The 19944-nt window shown below is 36.3% G+C and overlaps 1 protein-coding gene across 1 annotated transcript in view; it reads right to left on the bottom strand.

The window, feature by feature from the left end:
* Window positions 1-3350: 3350 nt before the first annotated feature.
* CNN3 (calponin 3) overlaps window positions 3351-19944 on the bottom strand; it is a 31026-nt gene continuing 14432 nt past the window's right edge. Inside the window, exons 2-7 of the mRNA XM_051993301.1 lie at window positions 11116-11237; window positions 10839-10905; window positions 7734-7871; window positions 7034-7150; window positions 4995-5141; window positions 3351-4503 (exon numbers count right to left, since the gene is read on the bottom strand). Of these exons, the coding sequence (XP_051849261.1) occupies window positions 4162-4503; window positions 4995-5141; window positions 7034-7150; window positions 7734-7871; window positions 10839-10905; window positions 11116-11237 (933 nt within the window). The 3' untranslated portion in view covers window positions 3351-4161. The remainder of the gene's footprint in view (window positions 4504-4994; window positions 5142-7033; window positions 7151-7733; window positions 7872-10838; window positions 10906-11115; window positions 11238-19944) is intronic.

Genomic DNA, 19944 nt, shown 5'->3' with positions numbered 1-19944 from the left:
CTCTTTATTGAGAAAACTGAAGCCGGAGTTCCCTTTTCCATTTTTCTCTTCATGTCAAAAAGCCTTTGACATCATTTCTTACTCTTCTTTTCCCCGAGGCGGATAAGATGGCCCTTCTTGCCAAAGACAACCCCTCTTCATATTCCTTTGATCCCACTCCATCCTGTTTTCTCGAACATATCAGATGCAATAATCCTTTCTTCTCTCTCTCCACTGTCTCATCTTCAACCTCTCCTACTTTATTAGTTTCTTCCCTGGTACCTACAAATGAGCCATCTCCTCAGTTCTTAACAAGTCTTCACAAGACTACCATTCCACTAAAGTTATTGACCTGGTTTTTCCTTGGCCAAATCACTTAGAAAAAAGTGGGTTGCCTCCACTTTCTTTCCTTTCATTCATTAACTTTTCAGCCCTTTGCTATGTGGCTTCTAACCTTCTTTCTATGGAAACTATTTGCTGTAAAGTTACTCACCTGAGCCCTATGTATAACCCTAATTGCCACAATTCCCACAGTACTCACTTTAGAGCATGTGAGTAATCCACTTTGCGCTCCTAAAAGAACACCGATTCCTTCCTAATCATTACAAAATCTGATGGTCTTTCCTCAGTCCCCAATCTCTTTGCCCTCTATTGCATTTGATATTATTCATCAACTTTTTTCACAGGATTTGGGGACATTCTTTATTCTGTTTTCTAATTGCTCACCAGCCTTGACTGTGGGTACTCACCAGCTGTCTTCTCCATCTTGGAACTTGACTTCTCTCTTTGTACTTTCATGACCTCCTTAGCAACTGTAGATTTGATTTCCCTTTGCAGATGACTTTATGATCTGTATACTTAATTCCACTCTTACTCCTGAGCCTCAGTCCTAAATCAGATGCCCTTGGGACATCTGAAATTCAGACAAACCATCCCTCTTCCATATTTCTTCTGCCAAAAGCACCATCTTCTAGTTTCTAACTGCAATGTTCTTCACCCCACACATGGAGTTGGTGGCCAAACTTTTGTTATTTCTAACATATCCACATCTCTCTTAAGCTTAAACTTTTCTATTTATAACTACCATTTGAGTTCAAGATTCATCTCCATTAGCCTAACTGGGCCCCCTTCCTCCAAATCATTCTTCACTTAACCTCCACACAATGTCTGGAACATAGTACACATTTCATAAATGCTTGTTTTCTTCCTTTCTTCTTAAGATAGTCCTTCAGCCACTGGAGTTGTCAGACATCTGAATGAATAGGTATTTAACCCAGATAATTCTACTCCTAGCAACAAGGAGGTGAATTTTGTATTTTTTAAGATGAGTAATCTGAAGATGGTGCTCTGATAAAAAAAGGAACAATCCTAAAATTGGATTGTACTGTATAAATCAACCTTTAACATGAGACTTTCCTTAAATAAACAGAATTATTTAAACTAGTAAGGAACAAAAAAAGGAAAATCAGCATTTGCTCGATTCCTGGACACCTTCCCTAGATAAAACTTTGAAGAATTAAGTTCCTTGCCAGAAACTTAAAATTTATCTTTCTACCCATGAATATCAAGCTTTTATTAACACATACCATGATCTTTACCTGTGATAGCTTTGGATCTTTTTCTCTACTTTGAATGACCTCATTAACTCCCATGGGCTCAATTATCACCTGTACACAAATATTCCCACATCTAAATTATTTAGATTTAGCTTCTCTTCTGACTTTCATTCCCATGTCATAAGCAGCCTATTGGACATCTCAACCTGGATGTCCTTTCAACAACTCAAATTTAACATATTGAAAACATAATTCATCTGTCCCCAAGGCCCAAACTATGACTCAACTTCCCCATTTTTCAAAGCCATAATCTTTCTAGTCACCCAGGTTTCAACTTCATTGTAATCAATTCTTTGAGTTCCCTTAGCGCCCATAGCCAATTACTTGCCAATTCTATCCATTCTACTTTCAAGGCCCTTATTTCATCTTCTCTATACCCAAACCTACCACCACCACCACCACCACAAGTCTGACCTCTCACTTGGAGGAGCCTTTTCATTTGCCTCTGTCTCTCCAATCTATCCCTTCTCCAAATCTATCTTCCATGCAATCTGCCAAGTGAATTTTTGTGGCTTAGGTCTGACCATGTTGTTCTGTGATTCAAGTTCCAGAAGCTTTCTGTCACTTGTAAAGCCTTTCATGAACTTTATCTTACTTTTCCAACAACATTCTATGTTGCCTATACCGTTTTCCATGTAACACTTTTCCTCCCATCCCTATGCTTCCCTATTTTTAACATATTCAAGGTGCTTTCTTCAAGTCAGCTCCAGCGGCACCTAAGTGACCATGAACCTTCTTTTTAGGTATTCCTACCTGCTTGTGTCCAACTTTCCAGACATTCCCTCAAATAGAGGAACTGCCTTCCCCCCATCCTATCACTCCTAACCTCCCTGAAAGTGACCTACTATCCCCAGGACTTAAGTGCTAACAAAATGTTTGTTAATTGAGCCTTATGTGGTTTGTTTTAGGTCTTTTCAGTATGGGCATAGCAATTCAAAAATGAAAACTCACGGATACCTTACTGAACTTTAAGAGTAGGCTGGTCCCAAAGGAAAGAAAATTATCTCCTTCCTTTTCTTGGAAGCCAATGACAAGGAGATTAAGGTGAATGGGGTTAGATTACGTCATTGTGTGGACATGAATAGTACAGGAATTTATTTTGCTTGACTGTACATATTTGCAGAAAGGTTTTGTTCTCCATCTCATTAATCCACTCCACCCCCAAAGCAGGGAGGTAGGAAAGACAAAATTCTTACTTAAAAAAACATTTTTTTTAAAGTCGGTTTCCAAGGCAGGCTTACAGGATGGAGTAGATATAGTAAAACAAATAAATAAATCAATCAATCAATGTGGCATTAAAAAAAAAAAAATAGTACCACTAAAATATTTTTTAAAGTGTCCCAAAACAATTTTACCCTCTAGGTTCCTGTACTCTAATTCCTAATTACTATAATCAGGGTGAGTAAATTATTGAGGTTTCTTATTGTTGAAATAAGTGAAAAATTTTAATGGTTTTGCAAATGTCACAAACTTTTATCACTTCAGTGGTCAAAATTAGGTTTCTCTGCTATATGTGAATGAAAAGTCTATTAAAAACTACCAAGGTTTTTAATCAAGTCAACGCTTTCTAACCTTGAATATGTATTCTCATAAAACATACTATATAGATTAAGAATATAAATATCATTTTCCTATATTACAACTTCCCACTAACCTTGAAAAGGAGATAACAATTACTGTGGGCTGGATGAGAATGATCATATTATTTTATCTTTTCTAGAAAGTACCTAGAAAATGACCAGCCTATGGTTCATATAGTGTTCAAAAAAAATATTTATTTATAAAAAATACAATGAGATCAGTTTATGCTGAGAAATGCAGCAATAAATACAGCTGAAGAAAACAAAAGCAACAACTCTACATTAATACATTGGCACAAACAGGAAGAGTAAATGCACTGTCCAATCCTAAAATTTCTGCAGGCTCATACTGTACAAGCTCCTTTAGTAACACTACTTTTTAAGTGTCTGGTCAGCTTAGGCATTAGAATGAATACACGTTTAATCACAAATGCACATTGATCATGACTTTATTTAAAAATTAGCAAACAATACTGTAGAAACAATGATATTTAAATCTCTAAAATGCTGCATCTCAGATTTAGTTGGCAAAAAACACATTTAACAATAAGCATGAAAGTTTCAGTCTTCCATGTAGAAACCAGATACTAAACTGTAAAAAAAAAGAGAGAGAAAAAGAGAGAGAGAGAGAGAGAGAGACAAGTTTCATGTGGTCCATAAAATACCAGTTTAAAGTAGATTGTAAAAATGCATAGATCTTTAATAAAAGAACTGGCTGTACAAGAGTGCTCCCCTTTCACAGTATTCCTTTTTACTTCATATGCAAATTATTGGTTATGCTGTAGAATATAACTGTTACAGCACTAAAAGGCATCTATTTAGGGAAGAGGCAGAAAAAGGAAAAAGGAATGTATGTAAGGCAATATTTCTTTTAAGTATAATAAGCATAATAGTGTTTTAGGAAGACGAGATAAAAATTACACAAGGCTAGCTTGGTTTTCACTGAATAAAACAATGGACTAATACTGAGCTTTTTTTGTGCAAATCTAATAATCAATGCCCTGGTCACTATATTCGTAATCTCTTGGATAGTCATCTTGGTACTCCACGTGATATTCATCTGGATATTCTGCCTGATAATCATTATCACTGATTTCAGACCCATTTGTTCCCGTTCCTTGGCTTCCATTATGTATTACAGGTTCTGTTGGTGCAGCACAGTATTTGGGATCATATACTTGTCGCCCGAGCCCATAGACACTCATTCCTTTCTGGGAAGCAACTTTGTTGGTACCCATCTGTAGTGAAATTGTCGAGTTGTCCACCGGTTGTAATGTTAGCTTCTGGTCATAGATATCTCTTCTGGTACCTGGTGCTAACATTCCAGCCTGGTATAAAAATATTCAATAGGAGGCAAAAAATCAGACTAGTATCTGAAATAAATAAACCTCTGTGAACAAGTCTAGGATTCTTATAGCAAAATATTCTTGCCGGGATACTAAGTGCTCAAATTAAAATATTCTTACTGGAATAAAAGTTAGCATGAACCCTGTTTAGTTACTAGACATACCAAGATCCAGTATGCAATAAGGACTTCGTGAATATTTGTTGATGTAAAGAGCACATAACACTGTGCTATATGCCCTAGAATGTATTTTATAAAACTGCAATAATCCTACTGAGGAATTTTAAGCATAGGATTTTTCAGAAGCTTATCCTTTTTTTCCCTACCACAAACTTCTTGTTTTCAAAAGGGAATTGCATTTCATTTTGAACTTTAAGTTTTCTATAATGAAAATATTTCCATCTTGTTCAATCATAAAAATTACAAGCATATCGGACTATTTAACTTTGACTATTTAAAAAAAATACCACTTACCTGACTGGCTCCTTTGTTAGTACCCATCTGCAGACTAATTGTTGTCTGGTCAAAGGGCTTGTCAGTTTGCATTTTGGGATCATAAAGATGTCTCCTAGTGCCATAGGCAGTCATTCCTGCTTGGCTGGCACATTTGTTGGTTCCCATCTTTTAAGAAAAAAAAAAATTCATAGTTACAATTAAAAAAAAAAGCCAAAAATCATTTAGAAGATAAGCTTTTAAGAATTATATTACTATTAGTGAAATGTGATTCTAAATCCATTCTCAAAGAAAGGCTATCCCTGTGTTAATAGATTAAAATCTCTAAGCCCATATTGTTTTGGCAAATAACACTAAGCCTGGTTTTATAACTAAGGTTTCTTTAATTATTTCAAGGATCACTGAATTCTACAAAACAAAAATTAACCTGAATTTTATTTTAATGACATTCAGCACTTTGAAGTAAAGTGTTGAGGCTCTCTCCTTGTTTCATTTCTCAAATCTCAAAAAGAATGAAAATAACTTCAAGTTTATAATGGGTAAGTCAAGTCAAGTCAAAACAAACAAACAAAAACTCAAATTACTTTTCTGTCCAGAGCTCTCTCAAGCCAGATCACCTATAAGACCTTTTGTACACAAGTAGAACACCACCTCACCTCCGTTTTTAAGGAGACAGAGGCTCTTTACATTAACACTGAAGCACACCTTATCTTTTGGGTGGGTTCTCCTGTTTTGTGTTTTTATTTGCCTCAGTTTTAAAAGGCTGCTATGTGGGCAGTGTTTGGGCCACAGGAGCAGAGAAGAGAAAGCAAGAAAGAAGGAAGAAGAAGGCTGGAAAAGTCAAATCTCTTAGCAAGCATTCAATTCTTTACTGGGAATGTCAGTATTTGTGTCATAGCAATAACTGGCAAGTGTATCTGCAGGATAGTTTTAAGATATATCAACATATTGCCAGCTCTGAAGCAACATTTTTTTTTTTTTGAGGTGAAGATGTTTCAATGACTTCAGAAGTCACAACAATAAAGAAAATTTAGGTCTGAGTGAGAGTAGTAAGGTTGCTGATAACAAAAGTGTAGTTTTAGTCCAAAATATATCTAAGACTTTTGTAGGAATGTATTGCTGTGAGGAACTACACATTTTTAATAATTGGTCTACCTTCTCAGGAATATTTTAAAATTGCGGAGTCATTAAATTACTGCACCCATTTCAGGGGTCTCCAGGCCCTCATTCTCATCCTCAAGCCCACTGATGCTTTCAGTCTGATCCTATATATAGAAAAATGACTGTGAAGTAAGATATGCAGCCTGGATTATCAGACCAGTTTGACCAACACAATCTTCAACAAGTACAAACAGAAATCTCCTTTAAAAAATGCCTTTGGTACAAGACAATAAAATCACAAAGGAATGTCCTTCATAATTTTACAAACATTCGTTTTAGTATGGTGATGTCAGAAAATGACAACCATTTCCATAAAGTAGTATACCATCTGAAGCATAGGGCATACGATCTGCTTAAAGAACTGAGCTAATGCTTTTAAGCATCTGAGGTCTACATGATGGGCAACCCTCAAGTTTCTTAGCATATTTATGACTACAAAAATTATTTGCCAAATGGAATTTTCCCCAGATTGTTTAAACTTGGTTCCATTTGCCTAGCATTTTTTTTTTTTGAGGAGGGATTGTTAAGTCAGTCACACCATAAGCAGTTATCTTTCTAACACCTTAAGTTTGATTTTCCAGGTAAATATTACCTTCAACATGTCAGACCTTGCTGGGCAATAATTCAGAAGACCTCTCTAAGTTTATACCATCCAACAATTCATAAGGAGCTTTTTTATGATCGTCTTCATCCTCCCTTCCACCTCCTCACCACCCCCAACCTCCACCTTATAGAAATAAAGCTCAGCAGAATGACAGAAAACATATTGCCTCCTTATAACATATTAAAGAATATACAAAAACTAAAATATGGCTATTTTAGATAGAAGGAAAATGTGCTTTAGGAAGCACACATAAACTACGTTAGGAAAAATACATAAAATGCCATATGCTCCTTACCTGCAGGCCAATTACACTTTGTCCAGCTTTCAGTTTTCCTTCATCAAAGCGTCTTGCTTGCTTTTCTGCATATTTGACGCCAATGTCAATTGTTGTATGGAACCCTTTTGTTTTAGCCTAGATGTAGATAAACAAACAGATTTATTTCACCTACATGACTTTATACCAACAGAATCTTAACAATGGAAGGGGAAAAATGATACTACACTAAGAAGAAAGAATTAAGTACCAAAACATTTAACTTACTTATACAGTTCTTTTAAAAAGCCAACATCAGAGTATTTTACCAGATCTTTGAACTATGGGACAAATTCTCTGAACAAATCATACTAATATTACAAGAATCCTCTGTGTGGGAGCAGCTAGATTGTGCAGATCCCCAGTTCTGGAATCAGGAGGACCAGAGTTCAAATCTGACCTCAGACATGTAACACCTAACTAGCTGTGTGACCCTGGGCAAGTCACTTAACCCCAATTAAAAGAAAGAGAAAGAGAGAGAAAGAGAAGATATAGAAAGAAAAGAGAGAGGAAGGAAGGAAGGAAGAAAGGAAGGAAGGAAGAAAGGAAGGAAGGAGAGAAAGAAAACAAGATTCCTTTAGAGCTGTTCATTTTTTTGCTGAAAGTTATTTTCTCCAAACCTTCAGTATAGCAATCTATCCCCAACTGTTAGTTTTATACTAGTTAATAGATATATACATACCAGACCTGCTAAAGCTACCAGTGTAGTCTGAACTTGGGTCATATTTCCATTCTCAAAAAGATCATTTGCTTCAAAGATGTCATGTGGCTTCATACCATAAGCCTGAATGGCTTTGATAAAATTGCCAATGTTCTCCAACTGAAAAAGGAAAGACAAGTTAAATTTTTGGAAGTAAACAGTTTAGTGTAAAAAAAAAAAAAAAAAAAAAAACAGCCTGATGATACATATAATGGTCTGTCTAAAAACATCTAGAAAAGAAACTTGTCTAAGAATTCTTGACTGACTAGAAAGAATTACATGTTGAGTGAATTAAGTAAAACCAGGAGAACACCGTACACAGTGACAGCAAGGGTAGTGATAATCAGTAGTTTTCTCCTCTCAGTAATGCAGTGATCTAAGACAATTCCAATAGACTTGGGAAGGAAAATGTCATCTGCATCCAGAGAACTATGGAGACTGACCATTGTGTTTTCACCTTTTTGTTTGCTTTTTTGCGGTTTTTCCCCTTTTGGCCCGATTTTTCTTGCACAACATGACAAATAATAGAAATGTGCTTAGAAGGATTATTCATGTATAACCTATATCAAATTACTTGCGGGGGAGAAAAAAACCTGGAATGCAAAATCTTAGAAATAAATGTTGATAATTATCTTTACATGTGTTTGGAAAAATAAAATACTATTGAGACAAAAAAAGAGATGGAATCATCACCCAGTTTTCAAACCTCAGAGCCAGCATTGATGCTACACTTTCTCCCTGTTCCATCTAGTCCGTTTATCTCATGTATGCCCTGTTCATTCTTGGACACTGCCAAAGCTGGGGTTCAGATCCTCAATCTGCCTTGAGTTCCCCCGCCTCTAGTCCATTCTCCACTCAACTGTCAAACTGTCAACTCCAGGAGGGAATATCTGTGGCATTCCAAGTCCTTCATGAGCCGGCCCACTCCTCCCACCTCACCCAAGACCTGCCACTTCCTCCACACACACTCGGGCTTCCCTGATGCTACTCCCACAAGACACTTCCCTCTACCAATAAATTTTGGCTGAAATCCTAGCTAAAATCCCACTGTCTGCAGCATGACTTTTCTGGGTTTCCCTATATTGATCTATATTGAAAGACAATCAAGTTAAATTTTTGGAACTAAAGCACACATTTATATGACTACAAAATTTATTTTTTGATGATATGTAGTTTTTTTTTGCATATTGTATCTTTGACTGAAATCCTTGAGAGCAGGAATTGTCTTTTGTCTTTCCTTGGTACAATCACCACTTAAGCGCAGTGCCTGGCACACAGTAGATGCTAAATATTTGCATGCTAACCTGACTTACAACACCTACTGTGTGCTATTCACAAGGGACAAGACATTAAGATAGGAACTTCTAATCTAAAGGAATATAAACAGAGCTACTAGGCAGCATCTTCTAAGATGTGTAAGATAGAAAATTATCAAATCAAGTTACTAGCATTAAAGACAACTTTTAGAAATTGTGTCAGTCCAAAGAATTCAAAGAAAAAAGAAATTCCACAAAGGAGAGGCTATGAATTATACTTTCGAGTAGGCTTTTGACAGGCAGAGGCAGACAATGGGAAGACAGCACCATTTCAGGTGAAAGAAGCAGACTTAGTGGGGCCTGTTCAGGGTGGCACAGGCAACAAAAGACAGTCAGCTACGCAGGGACAGGGGAAGAATCGTTAATCTGAAAGCACTGAATAAACTACAGAGAAGACGGGGAAGACTGTGGCAAAAAAGGAAAGGCAGTTGGGAGGATCCTGGTCAAGGGAATGAGGATTTGAACTGAAACAGAGGCAATAAGGCAGCTAAGTAGCACAGTGGTTAGATCATTGTACCTGCAACAGGAATCTGAAGGTTAGACATAGGCTCAGACACTTTATTTCTGCCTACATCCCCCATGGGTAAAACAAGAATAACAGCAACTAGTCCCTGCAGTGAGGGTGAAAATCATGTGGGCTCAATGCTGAAAAGTGCTTTACAAACCTTAACGGGTCATATAAATAAAAGCTAGCATTTTTATTTATAGAATGGGAAGTAGAAAAATATGTGATGTTAAAATTTACAACAATGTGCAAAGGAGTGAAAACATGGGTCAAGAATCAGTGAAGACCAAGATTCCTGTCAGCATAAAAAGCACAATGTTTGTAGATAAGAGGGAATGACTCTACTGGCCTTTCAGAGAAGGTAAATTAGATATACTCATCAAATGTGCATATGATAAATCTGCTAGGGCTTGCTTTTAAGTTGGACAAAATTAGTATTCAAAAATATTCTGTTGAGTTAAAAAGATGGACATGTTTAACTAATGAGATCATGATTACTTCTATAAAATCTATTCTAGTGTTCTAACTTTTCATATGTAGAGAATTAGGATGTGAATCATGATTGCTAATGACATAATAAAATCACAAGTTGCAATTAGTGTTCAAAACAAAAATGTGGGTGTGAAACCAGAGAGGGAGAAGAGTCAATCAGATATGTATAATTTTAAGCCCTGCCTTTTAAAAGGAATATTTGTAAAATAGTTTTGCTAGAGAAAGCAACCAGGATGGCAGTCCTATAATGAAGGATAGCTTAAAGACCTCTAGGCTGTTCAGCCATGACTGCAAATCTTCAAGTACATAAAAGATAAAAGTAAACTTGAGGAAGACAGATTTAGGTTCATTGAGGAATAAAACTTTTAATCATTCAAACAGGTCCTTGAATACTTTCCAGTGGCAAACATGGTCAGGTAAAATTAATATTTATTTTATTTTATTACAATTTCCAAAACGTGTTTGAATACTGCCTGAGTGAAGAGGTAGCAAGGCACTAGTTACAAAAGCCTCGGGACCCAGCTTAACTCCCTTCTGCCCCAGACTGCAGCGGACTTTAGACAAGCTGCTTAACCACTCAATGCCCAAGCAACAGAGTGATGTCAGAAAAATCTGTAATCATGAAATCTGGGAATATTTTAGTACTTTTGTTAAAAGGACACGATTACTCAAATTTTTGACAAAAATGGCTGTGCTGAAACCTAACTCAGAAGTGTTCATTACACAGAAATCAACCAAAACTTTTGACCTCTATGCTTTGTGTTTTCTGCTCACCTGAGGCCAGTTTAATGAAGACTCATTGACTTTCTTCACTGAACCTGGCTGAAGCTTGTTTATAAGTCTGAAAAGAAAAAAAAAATTAAATTAGCCACAACACAAAAACCAGAAATAAAAGTACTAAAGTAAACTTATTATGTGATTCTGATTCTTAAAGTAACTAGGTAAAAAGAATTTTGACTTGGAGCAGAGAAAGACAGATACACAAAGAAAAGTAAAAAAACAGACAAGTTGGAACTATAGGAATAAATCTATTAGATAAATGAATACTTACTCGCAGAGGATTATGCCATCTTTTAAGCCCAGCTGAAAGTTTGTCCCAATACTCAAGCCTGTAACTTCTTCTATCCAGTTGCGAAGATCTTCCTCTGCCTGATGGTCATATTTGGAGGCAATCTGTAAGTAGACAGATATTTTGGAATTTAATGTTAAAGATCTGAAAATAATGCTGACATTGACTTTCTGTTACCCATTAAGATTAAAGCTGATATTATAGAGTAGTTTACCCTAGATATTTCAATGGCTGGTCTAGTCAGAATATGACTTTACACGTATAATTGGTATCCTATTGTTTGCCTTCTGAATGGATAGATAAGGGAGACAAAGGGAGGGAGAAATTTAAAAATTTCAAAAATGACCGTTAAAGTAGAATTATTTAAAAATACAAAAATTATAATACAAAAAATTCTATTACTCTTCAGCGAGGCTCAGCAAGGTAAAATTATACAAGGACTCATAGTTAATAATTGGTATAACTGGGATTCAAATCAAACTCCTATCTCCCAAACATACTGCTTTTTCTACCAAACAGCATTATCACAGAGTAACAAAATTAAAGAAAAGTTTTCTTCTAAATATCCAGAGCCATGCAAAAATTTAAAGTCAAATTGATATTTGCAATTTTGCAGAAAGCAAAATGAAAATGAACAAGTAATTTAGAAAGCTAGATGACTAGTTACCAATTAAGTACTTAGTCATTAAATTCAGGATAAATTCTGCACCTTCAAAATAAATTTGTAACACTTAAATTATGTTCTAGTTCTTTTATCCATTCAACAAATGAGTTGAGTTTTACTATGCAAATAGTACATCAGTGTATGAAACATAACTCAATACACTTCAAAACACTAGATCAATTTTTTCCATAGATGACCTTGTCATTCTTAAAGAAAATGGGTATTAGGGTCAGCAAATAATAATTTAAAAGTTACCAAATAATAATCCCCATCTAAGTTCTTTTAAACAAAATTTTAGGTTCTGTGTTCACTCCAATTTGTCATCTGCAAATTGTTTGGGGCTTTTCTTCTTTCTTTCTTTTTGTAAAATATCTCTTCATATAACCCTCGACCACCCCCTCTCTCTTCCAAGAGAGACATCCCATATAATAATGCTATAACAAAGAGTATTTTTTTGGAGGAGGAAAAAGATAACTGGCTGATACATTGAAAAAGCCCAAACACTTGCGCAATGAGCAACACTTATAGACCTCCCACCTGTGCTAGATAGTGGGTAGGAGGTGTTTTCTGGTATATTTTCATTCAAGTCTCACTTGATCTTCATAATGTTGTTACATTTACTTTTGATATTTTGCTGTTACTGTTTTTTCCATTTACATGGGAAGTGTGGGAATGTTTCCCCGCCACAAGGGGCCATTTGGATATTTATAACACCACTCACAGGCCACACAAAATTAGCCAGCTACAGAACTCAAGCAGTGGGAGGTCATTGTTCCTAGTTTTCAGTTCGTGGACCTGACATTCCCCCATTCCCGATTTACACTGTCGTAGTCACACATATGCCATTTTCTTGGCTCTGCCTATTTCACTCTACATCACTTCATTCATCATTTCTTAAAGCACAATATTCCATTACATTCGTGTATAACAATTTGTTTAGTTACTCAAGTATACCTACTTCCACTAATGAGCTATCATAAAAAGTACCGTTACAAATATTTTGGGGTATAGCATCAAATGCTCCAAGTGCCATAATTTCTCAAAGAAAATGCTTTTAGACATTTATTCAGTAGGATTATAGCTGTTGGGCAGATGGATAGTACAGTGGGTAGGGGGCTCTGGACAAAGTATCTGAATTCAAATCCTGCCTCAAACACTTCCTTTCTGACAGCTGTGTATCATTTGGGCAAATTACTCAACTGCACTGATAAACTCAATTTACAAGACCGTCTCAATGACATCCATCATTACTCAAAAGCTAATGGCCTAATAATACAGTCAAAGTACATGATAAAAAAGCTTCAGAATATGGAACCTAGCTTTCTTATTGGGCATATGTGCACTGGAAATGATACTCTCTCCTGGCCAGATGACCTTCCTTGGCCAACCACTCCTTTCATTTTGTAAACAGAGGGGGACTAAACCAGAGGGTCTCAAAGGGCCCTTTAAGCACTCAATCCATGATCCTATCATGCGAATTGTTTCCTAGTGCAAAAGCTTCCCTTAGCAACCCAAGATTTAACTGATATAATGCATGATCCCAAAAGGACCAAGAGAATTCCCAAAATGCCTACCTACTGATCTCCATACCAAGTGAGGAAAGAGAACAGGCAAAGATTATATGATTTAACACACAGATTTATTCAGAAAGTGCTAATGGAGAAAATGCTGGTGGGAAAGTACCTCACAGTAGAGAGCAGCGTGCTGAGGAGACAGGGGCTGGGAGTTCTCCTCCTTGGGAAGCTCCAAACAGAGGCCCAAGACTCTCTTCAGAGGCAGCAGCAGGGATTCTTTTTCGCTTGGGGGTTAGTTTAGCAGCTGGCTTTCCTTAAGATGTGGCTCAAGTGAGAAAACTGAGACACTAATACATTATTGGTAGAATTGTGCTGATCCAGCTATTCTGGGAACTATGCTCAAAAAATTATCAAACTGTCCCTTTGACCCAGCAGTGTTTCTATTGGGCTTATATCCCAAGAGATCTTAAAGAAGGGAAAGAGACCCACATGTGCAAAAATGTTTATAGCAGCCCTCTTTGTAGTGGCCAGAAACTGGAAACTGAGTGGATGCCCATCAATTGGAGAATGGCTGAACAAATTATGGTATATGAATGTTATGGGATATTATTGTTCCGTAAGAAACGACCAGCAGGATGATTTCAGAGAGGCCTGGGGAAGACTTACATTAACTGATGCTGAGTGAAATAAGCAGGACGAGGAGATCATTGTACACAGCAACAACAAGATTATACAATGATCAATTCTGGTGGACTTTGCTCTCTTCAACAATGAGATGATTCAAACCAGTTCCAATTGTTCAGTGATGAAGAGAGCCATCTACACCCAGAGAGTGAAATACGGGAACTGAGTGTGGAACACAACATAACATTCTCACTCTTTTTGTTGTTGTTCGCTCGCATTTTGTTTTCTTATTCATTTTCTTTCCTTTTTGATCTTATTTTTCTTGTGCAGCAAGATAATTGTATCAATCTTTACATATATTGGATTTAACATATATTTTAACGTATATAACATATATTAGATTGCTTGCCATCTGGGAGGGAGGAGGGGAAAATTTGGAACACAAAGTTATGCAAGGTTCAATGTTGAAAAATTTTCTGTGCATATGTTTTGAAAATAATTAGCTTCGAAAAAACAAAAACAAAAAAGATGTGGGATCAAATTCTGCCTCAGTATAGAGGAGGCTATAGTCTGGTCCTCTGCTACTAGGGCCTGCCTCTGAAGTCCCACTCCACTTATATAATTTATGTAATATATATCCTCTATGTTCATCATTATTTGCATTTCACCTCTCTATAGCATAGGAGCAGGATGCTTGCCTTTCTTTCGTATTCCTACAGATGAACATAGTATGTAGTCCAGTGCAAGCACTAAATAAATGCTTGTTAAACTGGCTATGTTTTACTTTGTGGACAACTAGGCCAAAAACAAAAAACAAACAAAAAAAAAAAACACATTTTACCTTGCTTCCTAAATATTTCTAATTATTCTCAATCTTGGAATCAGACTGGATTTTTTTTTTTGGTCCACAAATAAATGCATCTAATTTTTCCTTTAAAAGGTGACATAAAAAAACATATTTAAAGAAAAGTAAAGTTTTAGGGTTTTGTTAGCAGTTTTAAAAAGAAATCACAAAATTAAGACAATTCCTTAAGAAATTTCTTAAATAATTAAGAAAAAATATTAATTCTGTAAAATCTGGATTGTTTGAAGGTCCCCCGATTTATAAATTTTAAAGTAAAAGATCTTGTGTCTTTAACTCATTCCCTTTCCCCATCACTTAAGAGTTTTCCTTCAATTTCTCGATATATTTCTTCTCTGCCTTATCTTGCCACAGGCATCTCAATTTTTACATGCAAAACCTCCCCCCCAAACAAAAAAAACCCACCTCATTTATTATCATTCAATTTCTCCCCCCCCAAAAAAAAACAAAAACAAATTCTACCCTTTCTTCTGAACAGAATTTTTATACAGGTCATCGGCCATATTTCTAATCACTCAGGTTCCAACCTGAGAGTCCTCTTTACTTTTCACTTTCCCTCATTTCCAGAGATCTATCACTCAGCTGCCAAATATTGCTTGCCTGTCCCCTAACATTTCCCTCTACTTCTATCTACTCAATCCTAGGTTCACACCTCTTCATCACTTAGCTAGCTATTGCCAAAGTTTTCCCTCTCCTCCTGCAATCAATCTCTCTCCTCCAATTTATCCTTCCCATAGGGACACTGTTTAAGCATACAACTTTCCTTTGTTCAAGGAGCTTCAATAACTCCCTCTTGCCTTAAGGATAAATTGTCTATTGATATGCCACCAATGAAATAATACAATACATGAATGAGTTAAAATTTTAAAATCGAGATAGTTTTGCCCTAAAGAGGCCTACAGATTAGTAAGAAGACAAAACACATCTAGAAATAACTATAACACTACCCTTGCTAAATGAATGTACCAGACATCCCACTAAGTCTATAAAGAAAGATTCAAAACAAAACAAAAGGAAAAGCCTGGATTTTGTCAGAAGATGAAGGACAACACTCTAGGAAGATGAAGGCTCAAAGAAGTGGCTGTGGACTCTATAGGCAGGATGCTCTAGACCTTATGGAGTTGCCATAAGGGAACTTAAGGCCAGTTGGAACTGGTCTTTTCAGAAGGAGATATGGCCTGCCAATGGGAGGCACAAGCTCAGGTGCAATCACCAGAGTGAAAAGACTTCTGGATTTAGAGGCAAGACCTGAGGCTCAAGTCCTAGCCCTGAATGAGCTTCAATGAGCCCAGGTTGTCCCAGGGGCCCAGGGAGGCCCAGTTAGCTGAAAGTGGGGCCTCCTCTGGCTGGACCCTCCAACACCAGCACCAGTGGGATTTAGGAAGTGGGCGGGCTGGTGAGGGCACAAAACAGAGGAACAAAGGAGTTCCAGCCAGAACTCCTTTGCAGAGAGGAAAGTAAAGCCATCTCCTGTGAGGGTAGGGTTGAGTTACAGTCATGGGAAACCAGATTTGTTGTTAGATTTTACAATACGTTTTTTTCCATACAGGATATACAATTATATTAATTAAAACTAAATATGCTGGTTATATTCCCAGGCTTACCCACAGATTTTTTTTTTAAGAAAAAGCTATATTTTAGCAGAAACTGATACTGCCCTCTAAAGATTAGATTTCTAACATTGCTTCCACAGTGAAAATGTGCTACAAGTTGGTATACCAACTGCCACAAACATCTCTTCCTACCACCACAGAGAGAAGGTAGTGTAGATGCCATGGCCATTGGTACATACATTATGAGGTTCAAAACTTTCTTGTTACAAAACTAAGAAATAAAAAAAGACTCAGTGATTTCAAAGGCCAAATTACATTACAAACCAAATATTATTACCTATTTTAATTAAGGGCATATGTTATTTTAGGGCTAGGTATTAAAAAAAAAAAATCACACCTAATTTTAACTAAATTTTAACCTGTATCTTTTAGATACAAAGAAGGGCCCTTGAGATTATCTATCTGTTTTTCAAATACAAAACCAAACTTTATTTGCCATTCTTAATTTGTGGGCCATACAAAAATATAGGCTGCCAAAGTCAGCCATAATTTGCCAAGCCCCGATTCTGGTCCAAGTTTCTTGTTTACACATGAGAGAAATGAGCGCTACAGAGGCTGAATATCCTATTGCCCAGCATCCCACAGCAATTGAGTGGTGGAGCCTGGATTACAATCTGGGTTTGGCTGACTGTGGTCTAGTGTTCTGTACACTGTCATATCACCTCAAATGTCCCTGAAGATAGTTGATAAGGAGGAAAATCGAATAATCTGGAAAAAGCAGAGAATTCAGAGGAAAAAGACCAAAAATTAGCCCCTAAAGGATTAACAATTGATCATATATTTGGTCCAAACCTCTACTATAGTAATGTCCACATACAAAATTTATGTGCTTTTATATAAATAGCAGCCCTGACAAATACACGGATATAGATAAACATATAGACCAATCCCTCATTTTTGCAAATATTCTGAAAGATGTAGTCACCTTCCCAGAGGCTCTTCCATATCAGCTAGTAAACCTGAAGTAGAACTCCTGTCAATGCTTATCCCTCTACATTGTGTGGTGTTGAGAAATGGAACAGCTTTTTTACATTATATAAAAGCATTATTTCTAAATAGATTTGATTTAAAAAATGGAACAACTACAAATCTCTCAGTGATCATAAGACAAAACCACATTATTCTTAAAACCTTGCTAACAAAAAGATGCACCTCAAAAACCTAATATTTATTTAGGAGACAAGTTTTGAAATCTTTAGAAATTTAAAATACTTGAGACTTAAATATTTAAATGTACTAAAAACATCCAATTGCCACCACCTAAACATTTAAGTGTCTACTACAGAGAAGACATTGTAAAGGTGCGGGGGATACAGAGATTAAAAAAAACATCTTTAGAGCTCTATCCAAAATATTAAGGGTACTGAACGATACTAAGCAGATTCTTAAATGTTTATAGTTTTAATTTTATTTTACATAGTCTATGCTATAAACCCTAAAGTCCATCTCAAACAGCTACTATAGAGTTGGCAGATTTCAGGAAGCCTTCCAAAAATTGAGAAAACTTAAGTCTGCCTGTTTTAACCTAAAATACAAAAAGCTTTCATTTAACAAAATAGTAGCAGTATCCAGAAGAAAAGATAGTTAATATTTTTCCAACTGGTAGTTTCTCATTAATTATTATTAGAAAGGCTCTAGTTCTGTGACCGATTACACTATGTAGATTTAACTCATCTAGATTTCAAATGGGAACTGTTAAGAGTCACAGAATATGTTCTGTAGGCTACCTTGTGTTCTGAGGAAAATTTTCAAGATCATCTTTAAATTAATCCTTTTTTCAAAAGGAGGATATTCATGGAGAGGAAATAAGTGCCCAGAAAACCCCATGACTCTGTTCTTGCTCTATTTTGATGACAACATTCATTTTTGTAAAAAGTAAAAGAAATTGGTAGAAACATCGTGTTGTTGTGTAATGAATAAGGAATTGGAGCCTACTATAAACCACCTGTGAGGGGTTGCCTAAATTACCAATTTCTTTGGACCGTAGTTCCTCACTGGTAAAATGAAACATTTGAACTAGATATTATTTAAGGTTACTAGCTCTCTAAAGTGGGGGGCCACAAACTCAAGCAAGACAAGTGGTGGGCATGCCAGAAGTAATTTAACAAATGCCTAAGGGGAGGGGGAAATCCCCTCCCCATTACCAGTCTTTAGCAGAAGTTGCACCTACTACCTGACACAAGAGGGCATTAGCTATAAGAAGCAGAGGTCATGAAGGAAGAGGGGAGCCATGAAGAATTGGGGTGTTCATAAGATCAGCCAGGACGGTCCGCTGCTGGTTCTCCTCTCCCTCATCTCCTTTCCAAAGCCTGTGATGAGTGTTGATGCCAGAAAGATGGGGTAAGCAAGGTGTCTACCCTGCCCTGCCTGTACCCCCAATTTTCTCCAACTCCTGTTCCTACATACTAAAAATTCCCATTCTTTCAATCAACCAGTCCATGTAGAAACACTATTTCCACACTCTTGGACATCAATTCTGGGCAGGACAAAACGAACATTATATTGAGATCACTGCAGCAGCTTCTTTGGGGCTCTTATCATATGGCCCCAGAGGCTTCTTCACATAAATTATTGCTTATCCACACTTCCTCCAAAAAGATTTTGTGAACACAAGTGCAGAAAAGACAGGCTCCTTCGGGTCAGCATGGCTTTGAGTAATCACAAGAAAATTAAAAAACAAACCTGATATTTTCAAGATCAAATTCTACACCCACAGAAGTCCTCCTATCAGGAGATATATATATATATATATATATGGCATATATGTATAATATACAATATTCCATGATATGGGCTTAATATCAACAATGTGAACATGGTTACAAATTAAAAAGCCTCTTTAGCAAAACCTTTTTTAAAAGGGACAGAAATGATTTGCTCCTATTCTCTGTACCCGGTTTCTTCCAATATTATGAAATCAATACCCATTTAATTTGTAATTTTTTTTTTTTTTGCCTTTTTGGCTTATAGTATATAAAAGTGGAAGAAGTGATTACATGTGCTTTACTTAATTACATACTGTCATTCATGCCACATTACACACCTTCATTTCCTAATCAAAAAACTTTTTTCTGGTGTCTGTTTATCTTGGTATGTATTGCATTGCTATGAAATACAAGACTTCTTAAAACCTTACATATATAAATACTCTACACTTGACACTTTTATATCCTAAATCCAAGTACCTGCTCTTTTATCAAGTAACCAACATGTAAATATATATAGTGTTTGAAAGGAAACTTTTGTTTAAAAAAAATAAAAAAGACAACATGTACATAAGCTTTTCATGTGATTGCATGGGAAACAATCTGTTTCACAATCTGCCTTATGCCTCCTGGATTTAAGCCTTGCTTTACTGAAACCCTTTTGTGTATTGTTACATGAAGAATGGGAATCTAGATACAGTTTTTCTTTTTGCACCTTTTCATATAAATGTTTCATTTAGACTCAAGGATAGGATAAGAATTCAAAATTATCATAGACCACTAGGAAAGTTAAATACCACATTATTTTCATCTAGTTTCAGGATTTTAT

The sequence above is a fragment of the Antechinus flavipes genome, chromosome 4 (genome assembly GCF_016432865.1).
Source record: "Antechinus flavipes isolate AdamAnt ecotype Samford, QLD, Australia chromosome 4, AdamAnt_v2, whole genome shotgun sequence".
Classification (NCBI taxonomy): domain Eukaryota; kingdom Metazoa; phylum Chordata; class Mammalia; order Dasyuromorphia; family Dasyuridae; genus Antechinus; species Antechinus flavipes.
Note: the sequence above shows the minus strand (reverse complement) of the source record. Positions and strands in the feature narration are given on the sequence as shown.